The 15,752-nt window shown below is 41.9% G+C and overlaps 2 protein-coding genes across 2 annotated transcripts; both read right to left on the bottom strand.

Annotated features, from left to right (window-relative positions):
• Nucleotides 1-1,869: 1,869 nt before the first annotated feature.
• LOC128699143 (protein tipE) lies at nucleotides 1,870-3,767 on the bottom strand. Its single transcript, XM_070096521.1, has one exon. The coding sequence runs from the start codon at nucleotides 3,112-3,114 to the stop codon at nucleotides 2,158-2,160; it is 957 nt and encodes a 318-aa protein (XP_069952622.1). The 5' UTR covers nucleotides 3,115-3,767; the 3' UTR covers nucleotides 1,870-2,157.
• A 2,651-nt stretch (nucleotides 3,768-6,418) lies between these two features.
• LOC128699142 (uncharacterized) lies at nucleotides 6,419-15,107 on the bottom strand. The gene is made up of 2 exons (XM_053791683.2): nucleotides 14,949-15,107; nucleotides 6,419-10,263 (listed from the first exon to the last, which is right to left on the bottom strand). The coding sequence occupies exon 2, from the start codon at nucleotides 9,515-9,517 to the stop codon at nucleotides 6,851-6,853; it is 2,667 nt and encodes an 888-aa protein (XP_053647658.2). The 5' UTR covers nucleotides 9,518-10,263; nucleotides 14,949-15,107; the 3' UTR covers nucleotides 6,419-6,850.
• Between the last annotated feature and the right edge of the window lie 645 nt (nucleotides 15,108-15,752).

Genomic DNA, 15,752 nt, shown 5'->3' with positions numbered 1-15,752 from the left:
TTTATCCTCATCACCTTACTCTTTCCTATGTTCACTTTTAATTTCCTCCTTTTACATACCCTACCAAACTCGTCCACCAACCTCTGCAGCTTCTCTTCAGAATCTCCCAAAAATAGTGTCATCAGCAAAAACCAACTGTGACAACTCCCACTTTCTGTTAGGTTCTTTATCTTTTAACCCCACACCCCTTGCCAACACCCTCGCATTCACTTCTCTTACAACCCCATCTATAAATATATTGAGCAACCATGGTGACATCACTCATCCCTGCCTAAGGCCTACTTTTACTGGGAAATAATCTGCCTCTCTCCTACATACTCTAACCTGAGCCTCACTATCCTCGTAAAAACTCTCCACTGCTTTCAGTAACCATTCTCCTATTCCATACATTTGCAACATCTGCCACACTGCCCCCCCCCCATCCACCCTAACATACGCCTTTTCCAAATCCATAAATACCACAAAAAGCTCTTTACCCTTATCTAAATCCTGTTCACATATTTCACTGTAAACACTTGGCCTACACACCCCCTACCCTTCCTAAAGCCTCCTTCATCTGCTATCCTACTCTCCGTCTTATTCTTAATTCTTTCAATAATAACTCTACAGTACACTTTACCAGTTAGTTAGTTAGTTAAAGATTAGCCGGTATTCTCCCGGCCCGGGCCTTGTCCAAGTGGTGGCCCGGCCTTGGCTCCCTCTTTAGGGAGTGTCTGAGACCTAAGTCTCCCATGGGAGGAGGCACAAGTACCTCCTCATCTTCGGGACCAACTGTCCCCAGGCCTAGCCACAAGCTAGGCCTCTCTGGTCTGCCATCCCCTCCCCAAGGGGACAAATGGGAATGACAGTCTTATAAGCTAAAGGCTCGGGCTCAGGCACCTACCCTACCCTAGAAGGGTTAGGCATGGTGTCGATCACTTTACCAGGTATACTTATCAGGCTTATTCCCCTATAATTTTTCACTTTGCCTTTATACAAAGGAACTATGCATGGTCTCTGCCAATCTCTAGGTACCTTACCTCTTAATATTGTTTTATTAACATGATTATAATTGTTTTATTTTTTATAATTATCAACCTAGAGAGGTTCATGCAACGACAGAGGAATAAGAAACAGGTTTGAGCCGAGGAAAAGATACGGGGTAGATCTACGTCCTTTACCCAAGAGCCCTTCACCAGCATCATGGCTGGCGTATGATGCCTTGATTATCGTGAAGGGCTCTTGATCCAGAGAATTAGCACTGCCTTTCCCTTTCTTGGTTTATTTCTATAGTGACAACGTACCGTTAGACAAAATATACTTTAGTTTACACAAAACGTTCCTCTAAACTTGTGGTTTAGACAAAACTTACTTGTTGTCTGGGCAAAACTTTAGACAAAAACGTTCCTCCAATTTAGACAAAATGTTCTAGCTTAGATAAAACGTTCGAGTTTAGACAACTTCAGTTAGTTTTCACATGATCTGTGAGCTGTCTCAACCATTCCTGAATCCTGTAAATTCAGAAGAATTAATATTCGGTTGAGTTATTTGTGGCAACACATATAAAAAATCCCCCAAAATATAATCACATACAAACAGATGTCAATACACTAATTTTTTTTTCAGGCACCTGTAAATTTGTAAATGGTTTACACTGTTCATGGGGACGTGTAGAATGAGTAATGGTGGTACATCGCCTGGGGAATGGGAGGTAACAGTGATTAGAAGATGGGAAAGAAGATTCATTACTTAGATCAAGACGGTAGGATTTTTACAGCACTACTAACACAACTATCGACTGCTTTGAGAACACCGCCAGCAGGTGGTGGTTTACTGCCCGTATAGAGCCAATAAAGCACTTAAACTGCTGGGAATGTTTAAAAGTGGTGAATATGTCCTCCCTGAAGCGGAGGAGAGCCATAATAACGTAGAGAACCTCGTCGCACACGAACACACTACCATCGCTCACACGACCCTAAACATTCCTCGTCGAGCAGCATAATACACAACACAGCTTTCATTTAGACAGTTTTTCCCATAAGAATTTTGGCACTTGAATAAAAAAAAAAAAGATCAGCTATGCTCCAGATGCTCTGTAAACATAACTGTGCTCTGCTAGATTTCCGTATCACCCAATTAGTTGGTATTCTGCCATACAACTTTGTCTGGTTTAGTTACTTACTTGGAAAGTAACGTAGGGCGCTTCCGATACAAGTTCTTGATGAAGGCGATGTAGGGGCAGTGAAGGATCATGATGACCAGCACTCCTCCCACCTGAGCCCCGATGGTCCAGCCCAGGGACATAGCCAGCTGGTTGCCGGCCAGGTCGGGGTCAAAGTCGGGCATAACGACGAAAGGATCCCGTCTGCTGTAGTAACACCAGAACCTGCGGCCTGGCTTTCCGAAATACTGGTAAAATATGGAACAGTTGACCGCGGGAGGGTAGCCACAGCCTTTAACATTTATAAATAACGAGGCGTTTAGCACGTCCCAGTGAGCGGGGTCAATGTAGGTGGTAACGTTGTGGGTCTCCTCAACTGTTAGCGAACTGTTCCCACCCACTTCACACTCCCCATCCATTGAGGCCACTACGGTTTCAGACTCGTTTCGCACGACACAGTTTCTGTACACCACTGTGATTTGCGAGCAATTGTATATGTCCTTGGTGCAGCCCTCAGTACACGAACACCAAGATATGTTTTTAATGCCAACTACCAGCTCAGCGAAAGTGGTCATGCAGAGGACGGGCGTAGGTTGGAATTCGTAGCTGAGAGTGGCTAGCGCTGGGTCAATGATCATAGGCACCAGGAATAACAAGGTGAAGAGGCCTCCTATGATCATCAGACCTGACAGGATGGTAAGATACAGTTTCAGCAATGTTAAACATGAGGTTTTCTTTTTCTTTTTAACTTTTCTCTCTTTGAGGAGCTGTCTGAGGGCCTCCTTGCCGGCATTCAGCTGAGCTCGGTCCATAAGCTCCTCTAGACGCCGCTGTTCATCTATCTGGCTCTGCTGGGTGAGATCGGGTCTCTTCTCCTTGAGGTCCTCTTTGGAGGAGGAGGTGGAGGGGCCGGCAGAGTAAGTGAGCCGCACCACATTGTCCCTACCGGGGACTTGTGCTTCCTGCGCCAGCATCACGCACTCCGACGCTCGGCCCTACCCATCACCAGCAAGTACACGACTCTCACTCACCGCCCGCCGGCGCCACAGATCGCGGAACTGACGTAGGCTGCACTGGAGCCGCCTCACTCATGTTTCCTCCGCGAGTCTCCACTCTCAAGTGAGTTGCCTTCACCACAGGTACCTCTGGTTGCTTCCACTGCCACCTGGCGGCAGCACCCCACACTATCTCATAAACATATACCTGCCACCTGGCGGCAGCACCCCAGATTACCTCATAAACAAATACCCACTATGCACTCATGCACATATACAAGGACGTATATGTGGTTCAGTGTATGTACACTGAGAGGTTACTGCCAGTGTATGTACACTGAGAATTTAATCCTCATTTTAAGAATTAATGAGTGGTGGACAGGTTATATGCAGTCCCATGACAGTTATGAAGTCGATAGGCTATAAACCCAATTAACCACCGAAACCCAGGTAAACCCAGACAATAACACTGATCCCAGAGCTGAGAGGAGTGACCTACGATAAAGGACGGAAAAAAAAGAACTGAGCCTGATGATCTCAAAGGAAAGACGAACCAGAGAGGAGACATGATACGAATGTGAAAGATATTCACAGAAATTTGAATGGGCAGAGAGTGATAATGGAGTGTGGGGATCAGGAACAAGGTAATTACAGATACAAACGAGCCATAGGGATGTCAGGAAGTGCACACACACACACACACACACACACACACACACACACATACACACATACACACACACACACACACACACACACACACACACACACACACACACACACACACACACACACACACACACACACACACACAGTGATAAGACCAGCAATTAAGGCAAAATTTGTCTTTAATTAAAAAAATCGACGCAGTTTAATGCAAAAAAATAATTTTAACTGTAACTTAATTGACCTTCTAATTCACTGTTTTTATACCATTGTATCAAGAGTAGATTGTCATCATCAAAGACGTTTACTGTCTGAGATTAGTGCCTGAGATTAGTGCCTGGGATTAGTACCTGAGAGTAGTACCTGGGATTAGTACATGGGATTAGTGCCTGGGATTAATACCTGAGATCAGTTCCTGGGATTAGTACCTGAGAATAGTGCCTGGGATTAGTACCTGAGATTAGTGCCTGGAATTAGTGCCAGCGATTAGTGCCTGGGATTAGTACCTGGGATTAGTGCCTGGGATTAATATCTGAGATCAGTACCTGGGATTAGTGCCTGGGATTAGTGCCTGGGATTAGTACCTGGGATTAGTACCTGGGATTAGTGCTTGGGATTAGTGCCTGGGATTAGTGCCTGGGATTAATACTCGGGATTAGTGCCTGGGATTAGTGCCTGGAATAAGTGCCTGGGATTAGCGCCTGGGAGATTAACATCTGGGATTAGCACCTGGTATTTGTGCCTGGGATTAGTGTCTGAGATTAGTGTCAGGGATTAATACCTGTGATCAGTGCCTGGGATTAGTGCCTGGGATTAGTGCCTGGGATAAGTGTCAGGGATTAATACCTGGGTTTAGTGCCTGGGATTAGTTTCTAAGATTAGTGTCAGGGATTAATACCTGGGATTAGTGTTGGGATTAATACCTTGTATTAGTGCCTATTATTATTATTGTATTATTACAATGCCTTGTAATAATAGGGACTATTGTAATATTGGCAGTAATTATTGTAATATTAACAGTGGCTATTGTGACAGTAACAGTGACTGTTGTAATAATAACAGTGACTCTGGGCGTTGATGACCGGGTCGGGGTCGTTGAGCATCTGAACAAGAAGAAGAATTAATTAGATTTGAAGGGGTTAAATAAGATTTGATGAGGTTAATTAGATTTGAAGGGGTTAATTAGGTTTGAAGGGGTTAATTTTATTTGAAGAGGTAATTTGATTTTAGGGGTAATTAGATTTAAAAGGTGTTAATTAGGTTTGAAGGGGCTAATTTTATTTGAAGAAGTAATTTGATTTTAGGGATAATTAGATTTAAAGGGTGTTAATTAGGTTTGAAGGGGCTAATTTTATTTGAAGGGGTAATTTAATTTTAGGGGTAATTAGATTTAAAGGTGTTAATTAGGTTTGAAGGTCGAAGTCACAGTTTGTGTTACTCTCACACAAAAGATCAGATACGGTACTAATGGTAGCTTGTCTTCCGAAAACGCCAGAAATTTAGATCTGACGTGGGTACCTGAGGCTCCTGCTGTGATGTGAAGTCAAGACATGCTTACCTGAGGCTTCTAATGAGACGTGAAGTCAAGTAATTCCTCTTGAGGACTTCTTTTAGGGGGTCGAAAAAAGTGACTTGATACAGAGTCGATGTGTTCAATCCATCAATCTTGAGAACACATCAACTCTAGGCTGAGGGACTGATTACCTCAAATTCCTCATCTCCCATCGTTCTTCTCTGTAATGGACTGAAGAAGCCACTCGCTGGCGGTTTCCGTAATAATTAATAAGTCGACGTCTCATTGGCGGTCTCTTCTCCTATGGCTTATTTGCTTCCTTTTTTCCACCCTAAATCCCCCCAAACTTAAGAAAGGAACCTTGAGACATTTCAGTCCGTTCTGGGTCATTGTGAATGGTACTGGACGCGGACCAAGAGGTTCCCCTCTCTCTATGACGATTTTTCTGTCCCTCCTTGATCACTCTGAATGGTCCTGGACACGGACGAAAAGGTCCCTTCCCCTATGGACTGATTTTTTTTTTATTGGTGAACTGTTCCAGCCAGGGTACTGTGATTTCCATATTCTACCTAGCTTCACCGTTTGTTCCACCATGTCTAATTTTGGCTCAGCAATGTTTACAAAACGGAGGGAAGTGGTACACAGTACCGACACGGTAGAAATGGCGACACCGCTAAGTGAATCTGGGAATTATGCCACTGGACGACAAGACCTGGGTCTCCGCTACCCTCAGGAGGGTCCATACACATGTGATTATATGTGGGTGGAAGCGCTAAATTCCGCGTGGAGGGAGGGGTGAGAATGGGAAGCAATCAGATTCGATCTAAGGAAAAGGAGGATAGGTTCAATTCCTAGTGTCATGAGAACCTCAGAGGCATCAAGGAACCTCTCTCTCTTTCTCTCTCTAGGAGATATACTCTCAGAGAGAGAGAGAGAGAGAGAGAGAGAGAGAGAGAGAGAGAGAGAGAGAGAGAGAGAGAGAGAGAGAGAGAGAGAGAGAGAGAGAGAGAGAGAGAGAGAGATTGTACATGAGAGGATTTAATACTTTATTAACGAGAAGAATCATCTTTATTGAACCTTAATAAACAGAGGTTGAACCCTCACCTAATTTATCTCTTTTACAAATCATTATACAAAAATCGCTTATATATTAACCACGTAACAAAATAGTATAACAGTCCATACAAGTTTATACACAGAATAAATAACAATGCTATGTACAGAATAAATAAATTGCAACAGGAGGCACTTTCCTGTTTCCTGACGAACAAAACACTCAACAGTTAAAATTTTAACTGATTTGATATCAGATTATGGTACACAATACCGGCAAGTGATGCAACACTTGGGTATCGTTACTGCTGAAAAGTTTCGCCTGTGCAGTAGGCTTTTTCAGTCGACTACAAAGGTGATTTTAATACTGGAGACAGTGGAAGAAATGGCGTGCTAATTCTGGGGTGTTTAGTCCCTCTGCCTTCGCAGAAGGTCGTTAATTTCTTGGCCTTGAGTGAAAGTGGTTAGGTACTTAGCCTTTATTTAGTAAGTCCTGAGATTAAAATGCTCCTTAGCGTCTACATCCAGAGCCATTTTAACATCAGCATTCCTCTGAGCCTCTACTTGTGCCCTCAACCTGAGCCACGCATCGTAGCGAGCCAGGGAGTGACTCAACACACTTTGTCTGTAAGAGGCTAAGGCTCCACCTCTTTGTAATACATCGACTTCCTCGCTGACATCCCGCCCCAGCGATGACATTTCCTGTAGTAAATTTGCGTACGCGACGTATGCGTTGATGCTGTATGTGCTTTGGACAATTTTCTGCATGGCGATTGCGAACGCCGAGGCATAATCGTGTTCGTAATTGACTGAAGGGTTCAGTGCAAGAGTGTTTGTTGTGATTGGTGGGTGGAGAGGTCCCTCAGGGAAGGATTCTGCTTCTCTGTGTGGTTGTTGGGTGTTTATGGTTGATATGAGGGAGAGGGGCTGGTTCTCTCGTCTGCTGGGGTGCTGAGAGAAGTGCCGGTGCTGAGACTCCTTGATGCGCTGCTGCTGAGATAAAAGATACATGCTCTCTGATATGTTGGAAGTCAACATGCTGTGTGCTGTGCTGGAAGTCAACATGCTGTGTATTGTGTTGGAAGTCAACATGTGTGTTGTATTAGAGGACAACATGCTGTGTGCTGTGTTAGATGACGGAGCCGCTGTCCTAGTAGAGGTGATTACACTGCCGTATTGTTGCATGTCATGTGAGGGTTCGTCAATGTTCGGTCTTTCTACTTTGAGTTGCAATGTGTTTCCTCTAGGGAAAGTTACCGTGGACTGCTTGTTTCGTTCCGTGTTGCGCTGATGGCTGAGTTGGTGCTGTGTTGCTGCTGTGTTGCTCACGGCGCAGCATTGCTGTGGTGCCGCTGACGAAGAAGAACAGCTCGTGGCGGCAGAGTGTTCCTGGGTAGTTACTGACTCGCCGCAGAGAACACTCATACTCTGTCCTGTTTGATTTATAGCGCAAGAGTCATTATCCTTCTCTTTTTTAAATTCAAGGATATTCATCGCTGGTATGGTAACCATTGGTATGTCCCCATGTCCTCTCTGGCACTGAAGGCCATTGGTAGTTGCACTGGCATTTCTCTTGGTATTTTTGCCTTCCTGAGTTGGGTCCGAGACGTGGTGCGTTGCCCCTGAGGTCAGAACTGTGTTGCAATTGACAGTAATTGTCGACTGAGCATTATAAACATTTCGCTCTTGCTGTGTAATGCATCCGTACCGTTCATCACCTTCTCTTTCGGTTTTAATTTCCACGATGTTTTCTCTTGGTATGGTCACCATGGGAAGCCTGCTTTGTACCCCGGGGTCATGGGGGGTTTGCTGGACTGTAGCAATATTCTCCTTGGTGTCTGACTCTTCTGAATTGGTTGACATGCCGTTCTCATCTGCGGCTGTTCCGTTTGTTGCTTCTGCTGTGGGATTTGGATCACCTGCCTGTGATGCAGACTCTACGCAGACGTTCATATTTCTGCTGCCCGCTTCTTCACCAACAGAATTTGTGCCGGAATCCACACAGATCCTTAATTCGCCTTTAAGACCGGATTTTTCGTGCGATTTCATGTGTTGGTTGAAAGTGATTATACGAGAGAACACTTTGTCACAGAAACTACATTTATGTGTACCTGCCTGAGTGTGTATATTCCTATGCCTAGCCAAGTTACTTCTGTGAGAAAACTCTTTCCCACACACCTGACAACTGTAGGGTTTCACGTTTGTGTGGAGAATCAGGTGCTGCGCTAGATTGCTTTTCAGGGTGAATTCTTTCTCGCAAATGTCACATTTGAACATGACATCAGTCTTACTCCTTGTTTTAATTAAGAAACTCTCTAAACACTTGCGACACGTGTTTGGTTTCTGAGGTGTGTGCGAGTTCCTTCTCGTTAACAGAGGCGTTCCGCATTGTTGGCATCTTCTGTTGTAGTCCCGTGAGTGCATCTTTATGTGGCGGCACAAGTTGCTTTTATCTGCGAATGTTTTGCCACACTCGTCACATTCGTAGGGTTTCTCGCCATTGTGGCTCCTCATATGACTGTCCATGTGAGTCCTGTCAGAAAACCCTTTGTTACACTGGTCACACTGGTAGGGCCACTTGCCGGTGTGACTCCATTTATGCTTAATTAGTGCTCCCTTACGCGAGAAGAGTTTGTGACACTGGTCACATGTGTAGGGTTTGTGTCCGCTGTGTAAGAGGACGTGCTGAATCAGGACGCTCTTTCTGGAGAAGGATTTGCTGCAGTCGTGGCACTGAAAGGGTTTCTCTCCAGTATGTCTCCTGGAGTGTTGCACCAGATTGCTCTTGTGTGTGAAGGCTTTGTTGCAGTCGTCACATTTATAGGGCTTATCACCTGTGTGTATTCTCAAATGCCTCGTGAGGTCTCCCTTCTGCGTGAAGGCTTTGTCGCAAGTGCCACACCGGTGAGGCTTCTCTCCAGTGTGCATCCGCAGGTGGTGGATCAGATGCCATCTTTTGTGGAAACTTTTGCTGCACAGCTCACATATGTAGTCCTTGGTAGCGTTGCTCTTCCTTGGGTGAAACCCGCGGCGTGTTGTGCTAGTACGACTCAAGACACAATTTCTTGCCTTATTCTTGACGTTAGCTCCTCCTCCCTCCGGGGAACTGACCTGTACACTGGGCAGCTCATCTGCTGCACAAGGTACCATACTACTTACTTACGCAAATAACTACTATAACACAAACACACATATGTTTATTTATAATAGCATCAAAGACATTAAATATCTGATGCTACATAACACTCTCATAAATGTATAGACGGAAATGTAACAAATGAAAGGTGTTGAATGTGAAAATAGCTCAAAGGAGATTTCAACACCGTCAATACTTGAGGTCTTCGAAGCTTTCAGTAGTTCAATCCTACGTACTTCGAGTGTCAAATGTTTTCATTCGCCTTTTTAATCAAGTCATAAACACGAGTTTCAATGTATTTTACAGGAGAGCTGAAGACAGAGGCTGATGATGATGGACTGAGTTGAACATCAACTGTTGTACAAACTAGAAACAGCAGCTGCCTGTTAGCGTTGGTTATTGATGTAACAGTAGTTGTCTGTTGACGTTCGTTAGTGATGTAACAGTACCTGTTTGTTGGCGTTCGTTAGTGATGTAATAATAGCTATCTATTGACGTTGGTTAGTGATGAAACAGTAGCTCTCCCTGTTGGCATTGGCTGTTGATGTCATAGTAGCCACCTGTTGGCGAGGGGTAGGGATTATCCAAGCTTGTTCTAGGCAGCCGCTAGCTGTTTGTAGCCGCACTACAACAATTTGGGAGCGTCGCTCGTGGATGGTATACGTTGCGTGCGCATGGTGACGTTCATCTGACTCGAAGGCGGATTCATCTGGATGTTAATGAAAACGGATTCGGCCACACACTTGTACAGGGAACACTCCTGAAAGATAAACATATTATTGTAGTAAGTGTTATTTTTACATTATTACTATTATTACAAATATTATTATTATTATTATTATTATTATTATTATCATTATTATTATTATTATTATTATTATTATTATTATTATTATTATTATTATTATTATTAGTCACTCCAAGATAAATCATTAAGGGTCTTTATTCCTCTCTCCCAGGATGTGACCCTCACCAGTCTACTAACACTCAGGTACCTACTTACTGCAAGGTGAACAGAGGCAACAAGTATAAGGAAATATCCTCTTGCCGGGGATCGATCGCCGGTCCCTCAGTGTGTGAGCTGAGGGCGCACACATTCTGACAAGAGAATGACCGGGCGTGTCACGCGACTGAATGCTAACAAGTGATTGGCCGGGCGTGACACGTAAATGAATATTGACTAATGATTGGCCGGGCGTGTCAGGTGACTTGTGTCAGGCGCCAGGGTGCGTTCTAGCCTACATAAGGATGTTATTTTGACTAATATCTCCCAAAATAATAATTTGCACATGAAATAATAATTTATGTGAGGGTATGTAAGGATTGCCGGCATTAAGAAATAAATTAATTTCTAAGTTCTGAACTGGGCTTAAAGTACATATTAGCCTTTATATATATATATATACGTCATGCCAAATAGGTAAACTTTGAAAGTTTGACTTAAATAGCAACGCTCTTCTTGCCGAATAAGACAAGGGAAAATTTGTGTATGCATGAATTTCGCAAAAATCATTTTGAACCCAACGAAAAAAAATACGTTTCATCGTGTTTGTTTATTATTAAATTATTGTAAACGTATCTAAAATATATTTAGTTGGATTAGCCTAAATTAAATTGTGCTTAGTATAAGGTTAGGTAAGTTTTCTAAGGTTCTTTTGGTACAAAGTTATTATTTTTTACATTAACAAATGAAAAAAATATATCTTTAAACGATTAAGTGAAAATTATAGAAAAGACTTAATTTTAAATGAGTTCTTGCTAATTGACCAGTTTTACCTATTCGGCACGACGTATATATATATATATATATATATATATATATATATATATATATATATATATATATATATATATATATATATATATATATATATGTCATGCCGAATAGGCAGAACTTGCGATCTTGGCTTAAATAGCAACGCTCATCTTGCCATATAGAACAAGTGAAAATTTGTGTATGCAATAATTTCGCCAAAATCATTCTGAACCTAACGAAAAAAATATATTTCACTGTGTTTGCTTAGTATTAAATTACTGTAAACAAGTCTAAAATATATTTAGTTGGGTTAGACTAAAATAAATTGTTCTTGTTATAATAAGGTTAGGTAAGTTTTCTAAGATTCTTTTGGTGCAAAATTATAAATTTTTACATTAACATTAATGAAAAAAATATATCTTTAAACATATAAAAGAAAATTTCAGAAAGGACTTAATTTTAAATGAGTTCTTGCTAATTGACCAGTTTTACATATTCGGCTCGACATATATATATATATATATATATATATATATATATATATATATATATATATATATATGTATATATATATATATATATATATATATATATATATATATATATATATATATATATATATAAATATATATATATATATATTATACATATATATATATATATATATATATATATATATATATATATATATATATATATATATATATATATATATATATATATATATATATATATATATATATATATATATATATATATATATATATATATATATATATATATATATATATATATATATATATATATATATATATATTAATTCATCCATGAAACAAGTACTTTTTAAAGCAAACAAGAACACTGCAATTAACCGGGGATTGGACCCGAGATATTTAACCAGCCTCCCGGGGCGCCTTTGTCCACTAGACCACTATGATACAAACGTATATAAATTTTAAATGTAGTCTTCCTCAACTAGTTTCTTGCCAATAGATTCATACTTTGAGTGTATTCATTTTATACACAAATAAGAGATTGTTGGCCGCTGACGCAGTCTGACGCTTTCTGACGCCTGCTGATGTGTGAAGGACATGTTTGTGAGTGAGGAGTGAGGATATCGGTAGCCTCACTCACTCTAGCTTCTTCCATAGCCTCAGGGGCCCCCTTACACAATTTACCTCAGCACTTTCCTCCCAGCATCCTCACCGTAACAGAAGTAGCGGCTAGGGCACTTAAGATTCATCAGGAAACGGGACAAATGTTTCCAATGAAGGGGAGACAATGTTGTGTTGCACATAGTTTGATAATAAAGTGTGGGGGAGGAAGGAAGTGAATATGACAATAAGAGAGACATCAGGTGTGGCTCTCTCGGAACATCTGTTCAGTTGTGCCTCATCACCAACACCAACACTACACTCAACAACAATGTCTAACGTAACCAGTGTTTTTTTTTTCAATAATTATAAAAAATAATAACACAAATAACAACTAGATGCATTTGGGTGGCTGTTTGATCCGAGGAAGGTCTTCTCATTATAATTAAAATTGATTATTTTTGATTAAAAACTTAGTTTGACGAAATTGGCGAAAAAATTGCTAAGTTGTTACCCACAAAGCTCAAAATTTGTACAAAAATTACTTCCTGTTAAGATACACCAACAGGCAGGGTTTGAAGCTGATCTGAAGACGCATTCTATAGTTATTACATAGGGATATAAATTGCTGAACAAAACTGACAAATTTCGACAGATGAAAGTGAGTGACAAGTTGTGTTTCAGTAAGTTCCAACAGTGGTAAAAAGTTGAAGACGATCTGTAAAGTCATTCTTCAGTAACTGATCTGATTCCAAAGATTCCATTTTTTTAACTATTTCTGTAAAATTTCAAATTTCCACTTATCCGGACTAAACTTGTGGGTTAATATATTTATTACAGAAGTCATCTTCGATAATATTTTGAGGCCAATAAGAAGAAATATTCGTTAGTTATTGAAAACAAAATTACGAATATACCATTTATTCAATAAAATTGGCAAATTGGAACGTATGGCAGCCAATGGCAGTCCGAATCTTGTGTTCAGGAAACTACGCCAGTGGTGTAAATTTGAAGCCGATCAGGTGAGTCGTTCTCCAGTTATGGCACGGATTCCACCGATTCTTTTTTTTTTCGTATTTTATTACATCAACAAATTAGCCAGCAAGCAAATAAAATTTAATCGTTATTATCATGTCACTAAGATTCATCAGCCATTAAATATTGAAGATGCTGAGAAGAGGTAAATTGTATTTGATTCAACGTAATTCAACGGGAATAAAAATTCCGCTTATTTGTGAGGAGTTGGGATGTTATCCCAGCCATTGTAGGATGCTGGGGATGCTGGGGATGCTGGGGATGTTGGGGATGCTGGGGATGCTGGGGATGCTGGGGATGTTGGGGATGCTGGGGATGCTGGGGATGCTGGGGATGCTGGGGATACTGGGGATGCTGGGGATGCTGGGGATGCTGGGGATGCTGGGGATGGATTCAACAGATTTGTTCACAGGAAACGTGACTCTGGTCCTCGTTACCGTTCACAAGTATTGAAAATTTGAAGCCGATTGGTTGAGACGTTCTCGAGTTATGAACAAAATAACATCGAAAAGTTGGAGTTACTAAAACAAATAAAAAAAATCAGGTATCCCCTTTGAGGGATAACTAATAATCTTTATTCCTACAGAGTACATGATACGACTGATAAAGACCTGGTAGTCTACATTAGCATATAGTAAGTCTTGGTAATACAAAGTATTTCAGGTAGCCTTATCTTGCCCCCCCCCCAGGATGCAGCCCACACCAGTCGACTAACACCCAGGTACCTACTTTCTGCTAAGGCGAACAGGAGCGGGTGTAAGGAACTATACCCAACGTTTCGACCCGATCCGGGATCGATCCCCGGACCCTCCGTGTGTGAGCTGTGAACGTGTATCTGAGTATAACAGGTGGTGTTATACAGCATGCAGTATACAACAGAATACGTAAGTAATATACAGCAGTATAATATTATATATACGGAAGAACATCACGCTTAAACGGGGAATACTTAAACAGGAGAGTGAGGGGAATATCGTGGTACAGCAAGTGGTAAGATATAGGGGAACAACGGTAAAATACTGAAACGAAGACACTATAACAGGAGAATAAGGGGAGTGTGGCGTTACAACAGAACTCAAACAGGAAAATGAGTTGGATTATTGCTTCGACAGGTCACTGGTAAAGGGAAGAATGATTGGGAAATATCGCGCTCCAAAAGAACATACACAGAAGGAGGGGAAATATCGTATTAGAACAGATCACTATTAAGTACCAGAGTGAGGGGGAGAGGTCACCCTTCAACGGATCACAAGCAGAAGATGAGAGGAATATCGTACCAGAAAAGAATACCAACGGGAGAATGATGGGAATATGGTACCAGAAAAGAATACCAACAGGAGAATGAGGGGAATATCGTACTAGAAAAGAATACCAACAGGAGAATGAGGGGAATATCGTACCAGAAAAGATACCAACAGGGAAATGAGAGGAATATCGCTCTACAACAGGTCACTATAAGCAGCAATGTAATATCGTTCTACAACACTAGAGAATGAAGGAAATATCGCTCTACAAGAGGTCACTATAAACAGAAGTGTAATATCGCTTTAGTCCACGTACCTGACTGACAGTCAAGGCAGGAAGACCGCGAGGTGAACCCAAGCGGTGTTGGGATCAATGTAGTGGACCAGCTTACTGAACACTCTACCTTCCGCTACCACCTGGCTACACTCACACAATGCCTCACAATATACACCCTCGCGGCGGCGGTGTGTGTGTGTGTGTGTGTGTGGGTGCCAGGTTGGGAGGCACTCTGCCACCTGTGATACCTGCCAGTTCGGTCTAGCTTCAACTAGTTCCAGAAGCTAATGCCCCTTTGCTCGACGAGGCAAAATATGCGGTGAATACTGCGTGTGTACCCGTCTGTTTGTACTCACCTATTTGTGGTTCTAAGGGTCGATTTGCAGCTCATGACACCGCCACTTGGCTGGTCGCTGTTAGGTGTGTGTGTGTGTGTGTGTGTGTACTCACCTATTTGTACTCACCTATTTGTAGTTGCAGGGGTCGAGTCACAGCTCCTGGCCCCGCCTCTTCGCTGATTGCTACTAGGTCCTCTCTCTCCCTGCCCCATGAGCTCTATCATACCTCGCCTTAAAACTATGTATGGTTCCCGCCTACACTACGTCACTTTCTAGGCTATTCCACGGCCTGACTACTCTATGACTGAAGAAATACTTCCTGACATCCCTTTGATTCATCTGAGTCTTCAACTTCCAATTGTGACCTCTTGTGTCTGTGTCCCTTCTCTGGAATATCCCGTCTTTGTCCACCTTGTCTATTCCGCGCAGTATTTTATATGTCGTTATCATGTCTCCCATGACTCTCCTGTCCTCCAGTGCCGTCAGGCCGATTTCCCTCAACCTT

This window comes from Cherax quadricarinatus, chromosome 54 (assembly GCF_038502225.1).
Source record: "Cherax quadricarinatus isolate ZL_2023a chromosome 54, ASM3850222v1, whole genome shotgun sequence".
Lineage (NCBI taxonomy): Eukaryota > Metazoa > Arthropoda > Malacostraca > Decapoda > Parastacidae > Cherax > Cherax quadricarinatus.
This window is presented reverse-complemented; position numbering and strand designations above follow the sequence as displayed.